Source organism: Narcine bancroftii, chromosome 11 (assembly GCF_036971445.1).
Source record: "Narcine bancroftii isolate sNarBan1 chromosome 11, sNarBan1.hap1, whole genome shotgun sequence".
Taxonomy (NCBI): domain Eukaryota; kingdom Metazoa; phylum Chordata; class Chondrichthyes; order Torpediniformes; family Narcinidae; genus Narcine; species Narcine bancroftii.
The window spans coordinates 80,732,002-80,753,127 of record NC_091479.1 but is presented as its reverse complement, the minus strand read 5'-3'; the positions used below and the strand labels follow the sequence as shown (position 1 = coordinate 80,753,127).

The following is a 21,126-nucleotide window of genomic DNA, read 5'->3' as shown; positions in this document are numbered from 1 at the left end:
CTCCCATCGATTTGATTTTCAAAACTCAATATTCACTCTTATTGTAATATTTGGGGTCCAGCTGAGCGCCATCATGACTTTGAATATAGGTTACAAATCTACATTGTGTGGCAGAGTTGTGTAACAGGAAGTAAGATAGTAATTTTAATGGACCATATAAGATTTGCTATCTAGTTACTTTGAACCAGGTGCAAACATTCCATTGTTTCATTTGTTATTCTGAGATTGTTTTCTCTACTGCTAAAACTTCAATCATTGGTATATTTAATTGCATTATTTCACCTGTTAGGACAAATGTATTAATTCTTCCTGCACAATGTTCACAATAGAATGGTTATATTGCCTTTTAACCACAATTACTATCTGTTCCCAGCCATGACGCCATATTCACACATGAAGTGGGACAAGATTTATTGCAAGTTTGAAAAATCAGTAGCAGGAAAAGCCCAGGAGCAAGTTGAAGTGAGGAGAGGGGGAGGGGGAGCTGGTGGTGGGGTGTGGGGTGGGGGGGGAGTGTTGGAAGGGTGGCTTAAGTTCTCCAGTTGAACTTCTAGGATCTCCACTCTGCCACTAAGTTACAGAATGTTTCACTTCATACCTGCCCATGCCATATCAATTGGGACTAGGAAAACCTTGATACATCTCACAATAAAAGACAATGGGACCTATCACTGTGCCAAGTAAGCCTATTTTGGAGCATTCATTCTGCAGTGTCTGAAATTCTGTTAGACTGATATGCCAATGAAGATCATAGGAATGATTATTTTTAGCTACAGGGAGGCATTCTGTGATTAAGATACCAGTATGGCACAGAGTGAAGAAATAGAGCATTTAATTGCATTTCCACTCAAGATGTACTGCATCTCAGTGCTCTGAACAATGGATGAAGTGTACAAGCAACAAACAAATAGTCCTTGTGCAACTCATTGTCACCATTCATGCAGCTGTAGTAACTTAAATGTGCAAGTACACGAGCTAAGAAAATGAACAGTAAGTCCACAAAACCGAATACTATGTTTAAAATTCACATTACTTACTTGAGCAGTGGCTGTGGAGCTGCGTTCTGTTGCTGTAGTGCTGCTACTCCAGATCCTGGCTGAGAAAGGACCTGACCCTGACTGGGGACCTTTGACTGAAGGGCCACAAAAGCTCCTGGCTTGGACGATTGGTTAGGAGACGCCCCGGCAGATTTGATCTGCTTTGGAGAACCTGACCCTGGTGATTTCTCCTGCTGGCTTGTGGCAGACTGTGAACTCTGGGTTTGGTGCCCTGTTGGAGAAGGCCTTTGATGAGGCGCCGTGTTGGACCGTTGTATCTGGGGGCTCTGCGGTTGTCGTGGACTTCCTTCATGGAAGAGAAAAGACTGTAAATTTGTGGTGATGTCATTCCTTTCCCTTAAAACTTTTCACAACATTTACTTTAAACGAATTTCCATTTTTCTGTGACCTGGAATAAACCATTCTCTGGCATTTTGAAACACATTGGCTAGAATTTCCAAATAAATAAAGCAGAAAATTCATCAATGGATTAGAAACATAATTGAAGAAAAGCAGCAAGATCAGGCCCAGAGATGCCAGGAATATGCAGAGTTATTAATTACATCAATCCTTGGCAACAGAATTCAAAGCAGCTTCAATCAATCTCCAATATTTCAGCAAGAACAAGGAGATAGTGTACTTTCTCCTCATTCCTTGGACGCTTAGAGGCCAATGAATGCCCCATGGTTTTGCTACCTTGAGGGTTAGCACTGGGAACTTGAGCGCAGCAGACTGGAGGAGGTTTCTCACCAGTTTACTTTTCATGAACTGACAAAACTAACGCAATAAAGCCCATTGGTTTCACATCCAATAGGAAGCAGTCTCAAAACATGGTGGATTCAGCAAGAAGTGTTCCCCTTAAACACCCACCAAAAACAAAGTTCGTCCAACTCATGGTACTAATTATTTATTAGTTCTCTTGATCGCATTGTTATTAACTGTTTAAAAAATATGTGCAAACAGAGTTTGTTTGCTTGTTCTAATGTAGAGTAACATTAAATAGTTGCCCATGGTATTACCCACCTTGAGGTGGTGGGCGTGCTGGGGCTGTCTGCCCCCAGTGGGGAGTGCTTCCTGGTTGAGAATGCATCTGTGTTTTTGTCGATGGAGCCTGGACCTGTTGAGGATTTAAACATTTAAAGTGAAATTAAGAGTACAAGAAGTAGGACTGGGACTTGGCCGCAAGACAGTTGAAGCTGCGTTACAACCAAGTCAGTTAAAGACTGATGTGAACTCAATTTCAACTCCATTTTTCAGCATGAGCCCTGTAACCTTGATTCAAACATAATGAAACAGAGCCCACTGTATAAATCTCAATCTCAAGAGTTAAGTAAGAGAATCTGCAGGTGCTGAGGTTGAGTTGCATACATAAATATTCGGGAGAAACTCAGTGGGTCACACAGCATCTATAGGAAGTAAATGGTATCCAACATTTCAGGCCTTAATCAGGTAGAATATACTTAATGTCTTGACATTCATTGCTTCAAGGGATTGGGAATAGCAAAGATTTACAACTCTCGGACAGAAGGAATTCCTCTCCATGTCAGACCTCAATGGCTGTCCCTTTTTTTGTGTGTTCCCTGCTCCAAGGTAATATTATCTGAGCATCCCCTCAAGCCCCCTCGGATTCCTATACATTTCAACAATATCATCTTTCCTCTCCAGAGGATCATTCACTCATTTTACCCCCCCCCCCCCCTCAGCAAACCACCTTTTAGCTTAGGAATCCATCCAGATATTTTCTGCATGCCCTCAAGTCAAGAAAGTTCTTCCTTAAATAACAAGTCTGTAGTGTGGCGGGTGCTCTCATTAAAGCCTTGTTAACTTGCTGCAGGACTTCCTTGTAATTGCACTCTTCCTTCAAAAAGATCTGATATTTACATTTCAAAAGGATACAAACATATTAGCCGCAATATTATCACCTCGAAGATGTGAGAGAGATGATGGGAGGGAGGAGATTGGAGATTAAGCAATCAAACATAACCCTGATGCACAACACACGAATGCTAATGTGTTCATGGTGATGGGTTTTTAAAGGGTGGAGTTCTGTCATGGGAGCAACATTTGAGAAAACAATTTAAAATTAAATGCCTCAGATTTCCACAGAATAAGGAAAACGGACAGCAAAACAGAGGCAACCTTGGTAAAGTTATCAGTCTCAAAAACATTGACTGTCCAGTTCTCTCCTTGACTGTTGCCTCTCCCACCTTCTCTTTGTTCCCTTTGACCATCAGGTCTGGAACGTTTCTGTGCAAGAATATCCAGGATAGTCTCACCACTCCACCTTCTCTTCGTGACCCTGCAGATTCTTTTATTTCAGGGACACGGAAATATAAATTTGTCAGTGTAGAGCGCATCGAAAGAATCAAAGGCTTGTTGATCCAAACCAAGGCTTTTATTAACTAGAAGACTGGAGCGTATCACATGTAGGTCGACCAGTCCAGAATGACCTGGTCTGGCTAGGAGCAACCCTTTAAGACCTGCCAGTAGGCGTGGCTACGCTCTCATCCAATCACAGTCATCCTACACTACTATCTGTACATGTACACATTAGTGATAGAATCTGTACTATCACAGTCAGTAAAAACACTTCCAAGAAATTGATATTGATTTGAGGCATCTTCACAAGACCAAAGAACAGAACTAGCCCAGCTAATCTAGTTTAATGATTCCTTGGAATCCTCCGAGTTGTCAGAAGGATCAAACCTAACCTTGACATCTTTTATATTGAGAGCTGAGAAATGAGACAGGACTTGTGTTCCTGATCACAACCGAATACAGGGTATGAGAAGCAGAAGACTGAATAGACCATCTGGCCATTTCAGCATGATCCACTATTTTATAAGATCATGGCTGATTTGGCCATGGACTCAGCTCCATCTACTTGCCCTTTCAATATACCTTAATAAGGTAGCCTCACTGCTTCTTTGGACAGAAAATTCTGCAGATTCACTACTCTCTGGGAAAAGAAGTTTATCCTCATCTCAGTCCTAAATTTATTCCTCTAGATCACACATGTCAAACTCTGGCCCGTGGGCCAAATTTGGCCCGCGATATAATTATATTTGGCCCGCAAGATCATATTAAATATATATTAGAGTTGGCCCGCTGGCCGCCGCGCCAGTATAGCGCATGCACACTGAAGGTGAAAATGAAGACGCCGGAGGTGTGGAGGGATCTCAGAGTCCCGAATCCCGGGGATCGGAGTGCCGCACTCAGCCCGCCCGGCTCCAGGACACACAGACGCGGCTGGAGTTGGGGACCATCCTCGCTGGGTCTGCGCTTCAGCGGCGACGCCGGACCGAACGTCTCGTTGGCGATGCCTTCCCCCACGCTCCGTGCGCGGCGGACCCTGCCTCCCGCTCCTTTTATTGGAGACGAGCCCGGCGCCGTGAGATCGCAGTTTAATCCCTCTCCAACCATGGGAGGGGGGTGGGAGCAACGCGCTCTTCTCAGCCAATTCCTCCACCGCCCCGGACGCCGGCGTTTCAATGGGGGGTTCGGGTGCCTTCGTCAGGCGACCGACCTGTTGATCCAAGACAAGGGGAGAGCGTACAAACTCCACACAGACAGCACCTGAACTCGGGTGAACGTGGAGCTGCGACCCCACATTCCACATCAGGACTGTGTGTAAGATTGGGAGCAGTGAGACGGAAGCTTATTTTGTTCCTGTGATTTAAGCCTTTCTTGGGGTGGGGGGGGGGGGGGTCCTTCTCTGACCACTTGCCTAACAATTAACCTAATCAGATGTGGAGTTACCACAATACAACAGTTCTCAAGCTTTTTCTTTCCACTCGCGTCCTTGTGCCATTGGTGCTCTGTGATTAGTAAGGGATTGCTTAAGGTGGTCTGTGGGTGGAAAGAAAAAGTTTGAAGACCACTGCTTTAATCATCCCTCATTGACTCGTCATGTGCACGGTTTCATAACTCCAAAGGAAATGGGCCAATGACAATGACAATGAAAGAGTTTATCCAAAACTATTATTAAACATTTATCTTAATAAGAAAAAGTTTAACATTACATATGTTGAAAGAAGAGAAAACATGCAGATGTTGTTGAAAATTTTCAATAAATATTTAGTTCGGCCCTCGACTTAGTCCAAGTTTTTAATTTTGGCCCTCCGTGAATTTGAGTTTGACACCCCTGCTCTTGATCTTGAGGTGGTGTTACCTAGTTCTAGTCTCAACTACCAGTGGACACAACTGTCCAGTCTCTGCCATCTATCCATTTCATAATTTCATATGTTTTTATTAGATCCCTTCTCATTCTTCTAAATTACAACGTCTAGTCCCAGGCGACTCAATCTCTCTTCATAATCTAACCCCCTGTTGAACCTTCTCTGCACCATCTCCAAAGCCAGTACACCCTTTCTCAAGCAAAGAAACTAGAAGGGCATGTCATCCTCCAGATGCAGCCCTACCAGCATCCTGTACAGTAGCAGCAGAACCTCCCTATTCTTAAATTCAATCCCTCTGCCAATGAAGGACAGCATCCCATCTGGCTTTGTGATTACCTGCTGCATCTGCAAACTAACGCGATTTGAAATTCACACACAAGAACTCCCAAGTCCCTCAGCACAACAGCATGCTGCAATCTTTCATCATTTAAGTAAAAAATCTGTTCTTCTAATTTTTCTTCCAAAATGGATGAACTTACATTTATTAACATTGTCCTACATTGGAGGACATTGCTCACTCACTCAACCTATCTGCTCCTCTCTGCCAATTCCCCATATCATCGGTACAATTTACTTTTCCACTCAATTTAGTGTAATTGGCAAACTTAGAAAAGCTACGTTCTTCTAAACCATTAATGTACATCATGAACAGCTGCGGGCCCAGCACCGACCCCTATGGCACTCCGCTCGCAAATGATCATCAACCAGAAAAACACCCATTTATCCCAACTCTCTGAAATCTACTGGTTAACAAATTGTCTATCCATGCTAATACATTACCCCCAGATCCATGCATCCTATCTCATAGCCAAGTTTTTTGCATTGCATCTAATGGAATGCCTTCTGGAAATCCAAGTATGCAACATCCACTTCTTCCTCTCAATCCATAATGTCCCATTCCTCCTATACAAACATTTGCCAGAATATGTGCTCCATAGGCTGCATCACACAATAAAGTGTGTTGCTGGTAAATGTTCACGTGGTTAGAGTGTGACAGCTGAGTACAGCATGAAGTATGGAAGCAAGAATCAATATTAAGAAATGTATTATGTAAATCACACTTTATTATTGTCATTATGCTGGTATACCAACCAATGAAACATGATTACCATCGACCAGAATATAAAATAGAATACAATACAATAAAATAAACCATGTACAATAAGACTGCAATATTCTAAAATAAATTGTTAAAAGAGATTACTGATTCTGAAATATAAGAGCAGCACCACTCAACGCCGTAAATTGGTATTTAACATTATCACAGCTTCATGAAAAAAGTTATTTTTAAGTCTGGTAGTTCTCGAGCAAAGGCTCCTATAACATCTGGCCAATGGTAGGAGAGTAAATAGTTCGTGGTTTGGGTGTGTTGTGTCTTTAATGATATTCCTCGCCCTGTCCAAACATCGTCCCCAATAGACAGATTAAATGGAAGACAATTGCATTCCAACAATCCATTGGGCAGTTTTCACTGCCCGCTGGAGTGCCTTCCCATCTCGTGCAGAACAATTCCCATACCACACTGAAATACGGTATGTCAGCATGCTCTCAATAGTACATCTATAGAATTCCAACAGCATCCAACAACAAAAAGGGGAATAAAACATTCATACTGGCTTCTCTGCTCACCTGGCCCAGGGTCATTCCAGCTTGGGATACTGCAGGGTTCTCTGACAGAAGCTGGTTCATTTTCCTGATGACTAGTTCTGCAATTAGCTGCCTGTCCTCCTCAACGTATTCTCCAATCAGAGGTATGGCACTGTCCATTACCTGCAGCAGAGGGAAACAGAAGAAAGCACTGATCATCATCGAGAAGCTGAAATAAAACTGTCAAGGTTTAAATCATATTCCTTCATGATAAGGCTCCCAATTTCAATAACTAAAATTGAGAACTAAGTTCATGGGTCACTGAGCAGGCAGCCACGTTTACCGTCTGCTTTATCATTGTTGCACTTAAATGATGAGATCACTCAAAAAGGTACGAGTCAGATAAGATGATTCAGGCCTAGGTACGTGTTCCACCATCCCGAGACCTTGGCTAGTGACTAATGGTTGGGATAATATTTTATCTGATTCCTCATCCTGCGATCACTATCACACGACCACATTTACTTCGTTTTGGCAGTGCGGCTCCCAAACGCACCGCTGACGTTAGTGCCACGACCATTCCAGGGTGCAAGTTGCAACACAGCTGCAGACATCAGACAGAACACCCCTGCAGCCTATCAACATTCTTTTGTCCCTTTGCAAGTTCTGACAAAGGATCTTCAACCCATAACATTAAGGTCTGCTTCTCTTCCCACAATTCAGCCCATCCTGCTGAGTATTTTCTGCTTTTACTTCCTTAAAGTTGGTGATCCTCCCATTCTATCAATGCACTTTAAAATTCTAATCCTCAATCAAGTCATCCCTCGGACTCCTAATTTTAGGAAAGTACAAGTCAATGTAACCTTGTCTTAAATGTTGCCTTTTAATTCCTGGAACAATTCAATTGTATCTGCTCAAAAACCTAACTGTCTTGCCTTCATCTCATTCACCTTATTACATCCTCAATCACTTGAGTTAAAGGCCAACATTCCATTAGCCTTTTTGATTTGTGACCACAGAGAGACAAATCCCTTTCCTTAGTCTTTTGTCATTTGGAAAATATTTTAAATTGTCATTCTTGGATTAGAATTGATTTAACTCACATTTGTCAGATCTGAGCACTGCTCCATTTACCAACTCAGCAAACTGGTTTTTTTTTTGTTTTTGCAATCTCATGGTCTGACATTTTTTGGTCAGGTCTGTGCATTTTATGGTTTGTGTGGAAAGTCATGGCAAAGCATGGCTGAACACAAAATTTTTCATTTAAAAATTTTAATTTAGACATACAGCACGGTAACAGGCCATTTTGGCCCACAAGTCCGTGCTGCCCAATTTACACCCAATTAACCTACATGCCTGGTTCATTTCAAATGGGGAAGCCCCTGGGAAAAACCCACGCAGACATGGGGAGAACGTACAAACTCCTAACAGACAACATGAGATTTGAATCCCGGTCCCTATTGCTGGCCCTGTAAAGGCATTGTGCTAACCATTACACCGACCTTAGTCACACGTAGCATAGCCATGCTCCAATGATTTATAAAAGGATTCTCTTTTTCCTAAGTGAACCCTTAGTTCTGGCACATCTGGAAATTGATGCAAAACATTGATCTTCCTTGTAGTGTGACAGACCATTGTGTTTCTGGAAAGGAGTTTCAGCATGTTGTTTCTGAGAATGAGTTCTTGCTAAATGCTTTACTTCCCATGTTGACATATCCCATAGGATAGATACCAAGAGTGGAAACTAATAAAGCCATAATTTAATATAAAAACATTTTTTTGATGCTGAACTACCTCTGAAATCTCTGAGGAGGATAGTAGCACCAAAAAAAGTGAAGAATATGGTACAATATTGGAAGGTCTGGATGATGCAAAGCAAAATGTTCATAAAAGAGCACAAGGAAAAATTCAATCAAATGTTTATTTCTAATTGAAGAAAATAAAGATATACATTAAGTTTCAGTAGATTATGTCCAATAAAATTATTTTATGATATGCACATAAATAAACAACAAATAAATAAAGTATTAAAATGCAACACATTCTTCAAAATAAGTGTATTTCAACCTCTTGTAGCTTTTTTCCCCCCTCATTAACTTTCCTAATTTCATCTCTCCTCCTCTTACACTATCTGTTTCACTTTCTACACTGCATGTCATAATTAGCACAAGTTTTACAGTTGTATGTTCTTTGGGGCATGAGAATAGAGTGGGCACAGCAACAGGATTTTTGAGGTGTTGAATGGTTTCCACCCTCTGTTTTATCATTTTTTTTAATATATTAGCTGGATATTGTGAAGTTCATCTTATCATGAATCAACTACATCAACTAAAAGCAGCGTGTGCTTTGTAGAAGGTGCCCTGGGATGTTTGTAGTGGTCTATAAATGTGAGGGAGGGCAGACAGGATAGGGGAAGAGAAGAGGACCGTAGGAGGATAGAGAGCATGGGTCAATGAAAGGAAGGGAAAGGGCTATTAGGAGGGTGTTTGCTGAGGAGGAAAGGAATTGGGAGGGATTATTTCAAATGGAGATGGATGAGGAAGGACATTCTCCATCCATGTACACATAGCTTGGTCACCAATCCTCCTGGACTTCCTTGCCATTGGACAAAGATCTCATTCTTTTACATGAAAATAAATGATCACAGGCATTTATCCAAAAGAAGTAGTAGCTCTATGAATTCAATTTGATTTTTCATTGATTATATCAGTAGCACTTTGAACATCAATATCTCTCTTCAAGCTTTCCCCAGGAAAGTCTCACATTTTAGCCTCAAGAAAGCCACATTCAATTCATCAGTGAAGTAATAATTTGAAAAGTAATAGGCTTCATTAAATACTGCAGAAGTAAATAATGTGCTACATACACACAGTGCTCAACTGTTTAGGCTGGCAAGTTACTGCCCCATTAACATTCTATAACTTTGTACTATTGTGATGGAATTGTGTTATTATTAATCTTCAGTTATAAAATATATATTTCTTAGAAAAGGCTTTATGGGAGGACAGGGACACCAACACACTTACAGACACACTCAATTACACACAGAGAGAAGCCATTTTCAGAGACGCAATGTCTAGAAAACAGAGCAATAACATTTAGAACTGAATGGTTCATTCACTTGTCACAAAGAGGACTTTTGAATCAATGATCTGTGTACACAAAGCCATCTGTTTGTGGTTTCAGTACACAATTCGGAACTATATCAACTCATACTTTTGAAAGAGATGAGACTTCAAACAGAACCAGAGGTAATGATCAAATCAAGTCATGTAATTAAAGACATTTTGAAAAGCTGCTCACACCAAGAACTATCTGAAGTCAGAAATACAGTAACATTCTGTGAGGAAAGAACTGCTCGTGTTCTCCTTGTCAAGGGAGGAACACAGAATTACAGTGGCTTCAGAAAGGATCATGACTTTGCTGCTTCTCTTGGGGGAGGGAGAGGGAGGGAGAGAGAGAGAGATGCTACAGTGGCATTTTAAACAGCCACCTGTGACTGATCCAATTCTGGGTAAAAGAAAGCAAGATCGTTCTTGTTTCTGGTTCATAACCATTGTGATGGTTACTTCGTCAGACTCATACCTGAGTTCGTGAAATCATCATGTGAAAACACACACACACACACACACACATTTGTGCATAATAGTTATTAATAAAAATGATTGTTTTGAAGATACCATTGCCTTGGTGTCTGTTGCATAGCACTATAAATTAACTACATTCAGTCACGAGCATGAAGGAGTGGGATTAGATAAGGCTTCTGATTTTTGCCAAGGCAAACAAATAGTGGAAATGCCTTAATGGATGTCACTCTTAACATTCGATTGCCAGCACCATTCAGGGACAACAATGGTCTCCTGCTTCTCTCCCCCATCCATATAACATTCAAAGAGATTATGTTTCACGTTCATGAAACAAATTTTATTTATTTATTTGCATATATAAACTATTTCTGCATATGTATAATTTGCCAGTCAATTTTATAAGCAGGAAGTAGATGCTTTGAAGAGTTTTGTTTTCATTAACCCTGCCACAGGATGGCAGTCAAGGATTATTACAGGACTCTTGGATGCAGAGTTAACACATTTTAGAATAACACTGTACTTCTGCCATGAATGTTGCCCTTCAGGGCTAAAATATGGAAGAGAAATATTGTCGTTTCTAAGTTGATGCTGACATCATCAAAGAAAATTAAATGCATTTCTAGAACTACTACTTCATGTTTGGAAGAGGCCTCCTAATGATTTATTTTCCCACGTCCATTTCCTGCAGGACTCAGGAATCATACAGGTCTGTTAGCCTCACTACAATTTTTTTTTAACTCCTCTTGCTTGAAGATGTTGATTGAATCTGGCAGTGAGCCTGATGTCAGAGAGCATCATGGCCAAAACCTATTCTGTCCTCATTTAACATCCATGTGGAAGAGAAAAACAAGATGATGTGTTGTAACAGGAGCGCGCATGGATGCCAGCACAGGAGGCTGACTACAAAACAGGACCAGAATGTAATAAATTTAACTAAATATCGAGGAAAATTACATTAACCATATAAACAGTTTAGAAAAAAATCAAAATAAATAAAGGAGGCGAGTGTTTTACATCCAAAAACAACTGAAATGTACATATAATCAGTCCAGTAAAAGGTAAAAAGCTATAGAACAAATAGCTCTGGGTAATCATTGCCACACCGAGATATTTCCAACCTCAATACCTCACCTTTTCATCAGACATCATTCAGATTGTGACGATACAGGAAAGCGTGAACAAGCAGGAATCTCCAATACAAGATATGAATTTAACTGCTGCAGAATCATAACTTTATAAAAAGACACCATCATTTTTAATTTTATTTTAATTTAGACATACAGCATGGTAACAGACCCTTTCAGACAACAAGCCTATACTGCCCAATTAGATCCAAATAACCTACAACCCTGGTATATTTTGAAGGGTGGGAAGAAACGAGCACCCAGAGAAAAATCACGCAGGCACGGAGAGAACATACAGGCTCTAAATGAGCCGCATAAATAAAGTAAGGACCTAAAGCAGCAAGGATGCAACAAGGGTGGTGGTCTCCCTGGCCTGGTCAAGATCTCAATGGAGCTGCAGTTGAGGGATAAGGGAGCAAGCAGATGGGAGCAGTCATGCTGATCCAGGAGGCCTCTGATCATACCCAAGGCATTCCTCCTGACCTTACCAAGACAATACTTCCTGTGTATATTGGAATAGCCTCTAGCCATCCTATTGAAGGATTACTGGGCAATGCCTGAGACGAGAAAGTTATGCTCCAAAATTAGATTCAGTGATAAGGTTGATGCTTATATACAGGAAAATGCTACTGGGCCTTTAGTAACAGCAGGAATGATTGGACTGGGAACAGAATAATATTATTAATGACATTCATAAAATTAGCATTATTATGAGAATTATTTGTAATATTATGGTGGAATATAGTTAAAAATAATGTAACAATATTAGCAGGGAACAGAGTGACGCTGCCAACAGAAAGCTAAAATTACAATTAAGCAAAACGAGAAAAAGCTTTATACTGGCAATGAAGTATTATATTCCATTAATATATTGCATTAAAGGGTTGTTTTGTGTGAAATAAGTTACTGGTGTCACCCTAAATGTAACTTACGTATCCATCTTAAAATGGTAGTTCATTTCTTGCACACCAATTTAAGTGAACAATCCTTAACTTTAATAATGTGCTTATGAAGCTTCCTGCCAGATGATGGGTCCAAACAAGATGAAAGAATCTTTTTTTAACCAAAATCAACATATGAAATGTGGAAATGCATTATGAATAGGGACATGGGCTATCCAACTAACCTCAATGATGTAATCCTTTCCATCTTTTCCATGTACAGCTTTTACCGCACAGATGTCCAGGCCACCAAACATCTCAGAACAGGCATCCACCCATGTTCGATAGCTGCAAGAGAGTATCCATTAATGTGGCAGCTCTATTGAAACACCAGAGCCCTGCACTCAATCACATACCCCGCCCTCCCTCCTCCACCCCACAAGTGTGTTGTCGCACCACTTCATACATGCAATTTAATCTCTATTGCCACATACGGAATCTTGGCAGAACTTCTGGGAATTTCTGTTGTTCCTTATTCCAATGCTTGGTTCATTGGTGTTCAGTGAAATCCTAGATCAGGATAATGAATTGTGGGTAGCAGGCGCTAGATAAATATCAGAACATCATTGTCAATAATTTCTATACATCGCGAGTGTCTATTCCCATAGGGATACAGCAAAACCTTGAGGTGGCTTTAAATTCTTGTTAGGGATCCGTAAATCAACACATCACTAAAATAGTCCAAATGTTCTTGGTCAATCAAATTTGCTGTAGATATATTGTTTTTACATTTGAGATGCTGCTTCTGGGTACTGATTTAGGATTCCACACCAATTCCATACTGAATTAACCTGACCGGAGGGGCTGCCATTTCAAAACTGATCTCATTCAGCCAGTGTTCACTGGAAACAGAAGGGAGGGTTCAACTTGAGAGATGGAGTGGAGTCTGAGGATCCCACATTGATACATTTGCCAATGCAATGGCACTACTTCAAACAATAGATTTAAAGCTACATTTTGGATTACTTTGAAAAATTCTGAATGCTAGTCAAGAGGCTTTCACTGTAAAAAAAAAACTGCATCAAAATAAAAGAGACAAACTCGCTCTCCTTTTCCGAATAAAAATTGTGTCCTTTTCCAGCTTTCTGCTTTGACCTTCTCCATTTGCACCAGCCATTCTCAATCTTTTTGTTTGACTATGCTCCCCTTAGGACTTTGCTCAAAGCTTATAGGCCTCCTTCCCTGTGAAACAATCAATTTTAGTTGGTTTCTTCTATACTTCTCTCCTACCAACTGCATATTTTATGATTTCAGTCCATGGCCTCCCATAAATGTGCTGTGGCCCCCAGAGTGGGGGGGAGTTGAGAATAGCTGGTACACTATGCACTTTTAGCTCACAAGTAATTATTTTGATTGTGTTTAGTTTATACAAACTAATCCCCTAGATGGCTGTAATATGGAAGTGTTCTATGATAATGAACACTTATAGGGAATGGGGCAAACAGAGTCAAGAACCAGCTGTGCCCGACAAAGTCAATTCTCTGGGCTTAGCCATTGATAACAGAACTCATGAAGCAAAGACCTATTCTTGGAACAAGTAACAACATTGTTAACAAGACTTCATGGAAGATATTTGTTAACTCAGGGAGGTTGCCCTAAATAAATAAAACTGAGTTTTGTACAAAATGTTAAAGAATTAACTCCATGAGCAATGCTAAATACTCAACCAAGAGATTTTTCCTGGCCTGGATTTATGTGGTTGAAATTCTTACCGTTCCGTCATGGCTACTTGTTCCAGCATAGCTGAGCCAGTATTTGCTTTCCAATTTCCTGAAATTGAAGTTCTCCTGAAGAAATAGTTACAATGAGAACATTGCTTCTAATAATGTTTACAACTGTCCGAGATGCAAAAGTAAAATAACTGCAAAAAGGAATGTTTAAAAGACAAATTCTCTCTCTCACCACACATCTGACATGAAAAGCAAGATTTTTCTCTTCTCCTGTATCTAATAAGGATTTCATTTTAATTTCTTTTGACAGTCATATTAAAGGCAACATTAACAGAACTAGAAATCTCATCACTCGTTCACTTACCCCAATGTCTCTACTCTCAGTGTACATTTGTAATTGCATCACAATATGTTCAGATGTGAACATCCCATCATAATGGTCCCAATGAACAAGTACCCCTGTCTATTCATCATATTGTCTATTGTGTGACAACTAATAGAAAGTTTTGTTTACATTTTAATTCCCTATCGGTAACTTCAGAGTTCTCTGCATGTCTGCATGGGTTTCCTCCCACCCTTCAAAACGGACTGGGGTTGTAAGTTAATTGGGTGGCAAGGGTTCGTGGGCTAGAAGGGCCTGTAAGTGTGCTGAATGTCTAAAATTTTAAAAAAGAATGGGTCAATATTTCGAGTTCCTGTTTCAATCTGAAATGAAATGTTTCTCAGTTTATAAGCCAGGTGCACACTGGAATTCAAAGCAGCTAAAGATGATGTGAAACTAACCTCAGGTGTGGAAAGATTTATCCTGTTACCAAATATTCTCAAGATCCTGCTGCATTTTTAAAAAGTATCAAGGATTTTTTCCCCCCCCAAATAGCCACTAATCAATTTGATATCTAAACTCAACTGCTTAGCAAGAGGTATATTTTTGATATACACAGAGAATGAGATGTAAAAGAAGAATTTCAGCTATGAGTGTCAGAAGGCCCCATTCCAGAAACTCGTTCTTCATCCCTTGTTTGTCACTGGTTGGTTATCAGATGCATGAAGGTCAGGATCTTTTCAAATAACAGTTCATAACTACATTCCTTTTTGTTATTTGCAGCTGGTGGGTTAATTATTTAAGATGGATGAAGTATCTGAAGATATTCAGATAATTCTGACTCTTTAGAACCAGAAGATTACCCATCCAACAATACCCTGTGAACCTTGTGGGAAATGATGATTTAATATTTTATTGATTGGTGTTTTCTTCCTAATTATAAGATGACCTGGGCTCAATTTGATAAATTTTCAATAAACAATTAGTCAGAAATTCAAATGTGTTGAAAGATACAATTTTTCCTTCTGTTTCATGTTAATTTTACCATTTTTAAGTTGCTTTATTACATTGATTATAGGAGCAGGCTGAAAATAGAAATAATTACTTAACTATTTATTGCTATTTATTTTTAATTAATTCTAATTATTTCTTTAATCCTTCCATGACTGATACAATTTTTAAAGAATGGTATAGATTGGGCATTAAATGTTTTAAAGATTTATTTGTCGAGGGGAATCTCACTTCTTTTGAACAACTTTAAATATAGACTACCAAATACTTTTTTTTGGCATCTACAGATTAGAGATTTTTTACTATCTCAATTACATAATTTCCTGAGGACTGATAAGAATTCAATTTTTTTTGAATATTTTATTTAAATTTCACACATATTAATATCTAAATACAGAACTGTCTTCTCTTCATCTCTAAACAGTAATACATAGTATTTTATACCCCTAACCCCTTCCACACCCTCCCCCAAAAGTAACCCCAAAACATAAAAAGAGAGAAATATAGAAAAAGAAAAAAGAGAATACAAAGTAAAATTAAGAGACAGAAAAATACACCTGGTTACTAAAGTTACACTCAATTTAATCAAATTTTGCCTCTGCAGAATTGAACATATAAGCACCAAGGAGTTGATAAGGTTTTGGAGGTTTAGGGGATAATTTCATAATAGTATGGGGACCAGATCTTAAAGAAATTATCACATTTATTTCTAAAATTAAACTACACTCTCTCCCCATAACACCATGTCGGTCCCCACAGTGATCCCACTGCCCCACTCTCTGCCCTCTGCCCCATGTTGCCCCACCCCCCATATTGGTCCCTACCTACAAATAAAAAGTTTACAGATACACTATATAGCTTTGCTAAGTATATAATATGGTATTCGCCCAATAACATCACATAACGATCAATTTCACAGAACTTATCATGGCCGTTAAGTGGCACATACCTGTATATTCAGTGCCTTGACCTCTCCAACCCTGTGCAGTAGAGAATTCTACAAGTTCACCTCCTTCTGAGTGAAGAAATTATTCCTCATCTCAGTACCATATCCAGAACCCTAAAGCAGAGTCTCCTTGTTCTAGACCTCCCATCCAAGGGAAACAACTTCTCTCCATCCATATGGTCCAACCCCACCAGATTTGATTTTATACTTGGTAAAATAGCAAGTCCTTACATGTATGCTTTATAATTATTCCCAATCTTCTGAATTCTGATGTCGTACTTGGAATCAATATAAGGTTCTGTGGTTGCATAAGTCTTTGCGAGGGCCACGACACTGGCTATATCCTGGAAGTCGTAATGATTTTCAACTTTTACCTGTAAGGAACAAATCCAAGACAAGAGAAAGAAGTTAACCTTGTCAGGGGCATGAAGACTAAACAGCAAAAAGTTGATGAAAAATTATTTTATCGTTACATAATGTGTCTATCCACTGGTTCCAAAGAGCTCTGTAAATCTACCAGCACTACGTGGTACTTTCTCCAGTTACATTATCTACTGGTGTGTTAAAATTGGAGTGCAAGCTTTGGGACAAGGCTTCTTATGTTGACTTTCCCTCACCCTCTTTCTCATTATCCTCATGGTTATCACATCTTCATTGACAAGAAATATATTTCTTTCTCAACCTCCTTTGCATTAATGTTGTAGCAATACCACTAAAGGAAATGAGGGCATAAACTAAAATTGAGGGATCTTTCCCCTTTGGGATTAAGACAAAAATCAAATGTCCCAAATTGCTTCTGTTTTACAGGGTTGTCAAGGCAACTATCTGGGTGTGCACCCACTAATTTGCTGCCTGCACAGTCCTACTCGTCTAGACAACTCAAGAATGCCTTTTATCAGCTCTATCACTTATTCCACATCATATCAATTTACAAATTTGTTCATCACTCTTATAGTTTGCTAGAATCCCTGAGCACTATGGAAAAGTTTTAATTTGGCTGCTCTCAGACAGAAGATTATGAGTTTAAAATCACTCACCAGATGTTTAAGTGCATAAATCTAAATTAACATTTGAATCCAGTTTGAGGAAGTGATGTCATTATCATGACCAATATCCAATGTTTATAACTCAAGCAGCAGTTAATAAAAAGGTTATTTGTTCATCGTCAGATAGACAATAAAGTCTGCAGACACTGTGGTTTACACAAAAATGCTGGAGAAATCCCACAAGTCACGCAGTATTCTTTATGTAGCAGAGGTAAAGATACATAACAAGTTTCAGGCCTGAGGCCTTCAAAGCAGACAGGTGACGGACTATAACGATGGGTGGAGGGGAAGGGGGAGGAGAATCGCTGGATATGGGTGGGATGGCACAAGAAAAAAGCTGAGTGGTAGGGAAAGAGCATAGCTCTGAATGGAGAGGGAAGGGGATGGAGAGTTGATGGAAAGGATACAGAGGGATGGGGAAGAGGGGAAGACAAGGGAGTGGCCATCCCATTGAAGAGTTCCAAGACTGGAAAACAGGTTCTTCTCCTCCAATTTAAAAGAGGCCTTGGTTTGGCAGTACATGAGGCCATGGACAGATTTGTTAGTGCAGGTGTGAAATGATTGGCCACTGGGAGATCCCCACCATTGTTGCTTACAGAGAGAAGGTGCTTAACAAAATTATCTCCCACGTTGCATCCAGTCTCCAATGTAGAGAAGGCCACCACAGGAGCACCAGATGCAGTAGATGACACCCCCCAATCTTGTCCCACAGATTCACAAATGAAGTGTTGCTTCACTTGGAAGGACTGTTTTGGGACACAACTGTTGGTGAGGGAGGAGTTGTGGGACCCATGCGGGTACCTATGGCTACCCCTTGAAGAAAGTGGGATGAATCAAAAGAGTTCTTGAAGGTGATAACAAGTTCTGCCAGGCAGAGGAGGGTAGAGTTAGAGGGGGACTGGTTGGGTCTTTTGTTGAGATTAAAAGGAAAGCTTTGAAGCCTTTGGTATGGAGGACTGAGGTGCACAGAGAAGGGACAGCTGGCCAGGACCAGGTGCCTAAGAGGAGGAAGGCTTAAAGCAGGAGAGATGGTCTTCAGAAAGAAGTGGAGAATCAACTGGGCATGGAGACAACAGAAGAAAAGCTGGCATCATGGTGTGCGCTGTTAGTTGAGGTGCGGTGACACAGAGTGTTGCATCTTTGAGAGGGGAAGGTGGGAGGGGTTAATAAAGACCAGGCAAGTGTCAGAGTGGGGGTCAGTGGGATAGAGGGTGTTGTAGGGAGGAGGATGTGGGAGGGGGTTAGTGGAGGGATGAGGGAGTCAGGGGGGGAGAGAGATGAAGGATTGGGGAGGTCAGAAGTGGTGCAGGAAGTGCTACACTTGCACCCACACCTCCTCCCTCACCACCATTCAGGACCCCAAACAGCCCTTCTAAACACTTCACGAGAATCCGCAGGGGTCATCTACTGCATCCAGTGCTTCCATTTTGTCCTTCTCTACATCGGAGAGATTGGATGCACTCTGGGAGATCTTTTCATTAAGCACCTTCTGCAGCAATGGCGAGGATCTCCCAGTGGCCAACCATTTCAATTCTGTTCCCCCACTACCGCACTGACAAATCGGTCCCTGGCCTCATGCACTGCCAAAACGTGGCTACTCGCAAATTGGAGCAACGCCTAATATTCAGTCCAGGTACTTCTTCGGTTTCCATTAACCCCCCCCCCCTCGTCTTCTTTCCTCTAGCCCTCCCTCCCCTTTCGTCTCCAAGCAGAGAACTATTTCCCCTCCCCATCACCTGTTTACTTTTCGCTCATGCCCTCCTACCCATATCCACATATGACCTCTTGCCTATGCTCCTGTCCCTGCCCCCCCCCCCCCACCATTTCATTCAGGCCTGCTTTATGCTCATACCTTGCTGAAAATCTCAGGCCTGAAACATTGGTTATCTTTATCTTTGCTACATAAATATCACTGCGTGACCTGCTGAGTTTCTCCAGTACTCTGCTCATTGCTACACTGTTGTATCTAAAAGCCTCCGCAGAAAAAGGTGGGTTATCTTTTCTTTAAGCAGAGGTGCAATGTATATATTAGCAGATTGGGAAGGAATGAAAATGCATTCACAGGGCAGCACTGAAGATGTATTAGTTTTTGAGATGGAATGGTGTGTTAACACTCATTGGGTTGAAGAACATGTGGGGAAAGTAGTCAAAGCGTCATCTTGCCAACTTTCATTGAGTCAGTACTTTTCCCAGCAAGAAGCATGAACTAAAGTGGGATTTACATCTCTATCAAACATGGGCACATTCTATCACTCCATTATTAGTTCAATCAATTGTGAACAGGTTCTCTCACTAGATTATTATTTTGGTTTCACATATGACCAATTGTGGAAAATCAAAATCCGTAATCTCTTTAATACATGGAAAAGATTCAGTTCACCCACTGACAGCGATCTTGACCCACTCAAATCGGGCAATGTTTCACCTCTCATTCACCGAAGATTTTCCCCTGATTCATTGAGAAGGCAAGAACAACTGCAATGCATCTTCAAGATTTCTGCGTTGAAAAACCAGTAACATCAGGTGCCTAAAATCACACTTTTAAACAGCTCATGTCCTCTCAGAGAAGGACACAATTTTACATTATATTTGAGGATGTGTTGTGCTTTGTTTCAGCGTTTCATCTCTTAACTATCCACCACATGAAGGGACAGTTGGCTAACTGAAGTGGATGAACAATTGTGCAAGTTATGCATGTTGGCACTGCAGAAGAATTACAATAAGTTCTTTACTATGTTAGAGATAAGATGGGGCCAGTTAGGTGCCAACACAGAGTTCAAGCATTGGCAATGAAATACATGACTAAAGCATGTAAATACATTGGAATTTACCAAAACAACGCAAAGCATGAAAGTTGTTCCGATGCTGGATGATACAAAAAAAAATCATGAGATATTACAGAGGTTGGCCGTCTGTACTACAGATGCCTCTTGGACTATTGAGAGAGGAAAGCATAGAAATTGTAGAGGTCCTGGGCTATAGGAATGATGATGAAGGGCAGAGTATTCTAAAAGAAATGGAGAAGCTTTGTGCATGGTAGGTCATGATTAACCCAATCTTATAAAGTTTTTCGAGGAGTTTACCAAAAAAGTTGATGAGGGAGAGGTTGTGGATGTTGTCTACATGGACAAAGGGGCTGCAGTTTTGACAAGATCCCGCATGGGAGGTTAGTCAGGAAGGTTAATACACTCGGTATTCATGGTGAGGTAATAAATGGGATTTGACATTGGCCAAGCGTTTATGATGGCTTCTCAGACTGGAGGCCTGTGATTAGTGGTATGCCTCAGGGATCAGTGCTGGGACCAACGTGGTTTGTCATTTGTATCAATGATCTAGATGATAATATTGTAAATGGATCTGTAAGTTTACAGTTGACACAATGATTGTAGAAGTTGCAGACAGTGAGGAAGGATTTCCAAGTTTGAAGCAGGATCTGGACCAGATGGAAAAATGGGCTGAAAAATAGAGATGGAATGTAATGCAGACAAGTGTGAGGTGTTGAATTTTGGAAGGTCAAATCAAGAAAGGACATGGTAAATGGTAGAGCACTGAGGAATGTGGTGGAACAGAGAGATCTGTGAATACAAATTCTATACATAATTCCCTGAAAGTTGCATCACAGGAAGATAGGTTTGTAAAGAAAGCTTTTGGCATTTTGGCCTTCATAAATCAAAGTA

At 40.5% G+C, this 21,126-nt stretch overlaps 1 protein-coding gene across 3 annotated transcripts in view; it reads right to left on the bottom strand.

The window, feature by feature from the left end:
* LOC138746011 (synapsin-3-like) overlaps positions 1 to 21,126 on the bottom strand; it is a 226,831-nt gene that overhangs the window by 6,845 nt on the left and 198,860 nt on the right. For all 3 annotated transcript variants that reach the window (XM_069903681.1, XM_069903682.1, XM_069903683.1), the window contains 6 exons: positions 16,635 to 16,777; positions 14,167 to 14,241; positions 12,640 to 12,742; positions 6,845 to 6,985; positions 2,061 to 2,154; positions 1,038 to 1,344 (listed from right to left, as the gene is read on the bottom strand). In XM_069903681.1, coding sequence (XP_069759782.1) covers positions 1,038 to 1,344; positions 2,061 to 2,154; positions 6,845 to 6,985; positions 12,640 to 12,742; positions 14,167 to 14,241; positions 16,635 to 16,777 — 863 coding nt within the window. The remainder of the gene's footprint in view (positions 1 to 1,037; positions 1,345 to 2,060; positions 2,155 to 6,844; positions 6,986 to 12,639; positions 12,743 to 14,166; positions 14,242 to 16,634; positions 16,778 to 21,126) is intronic.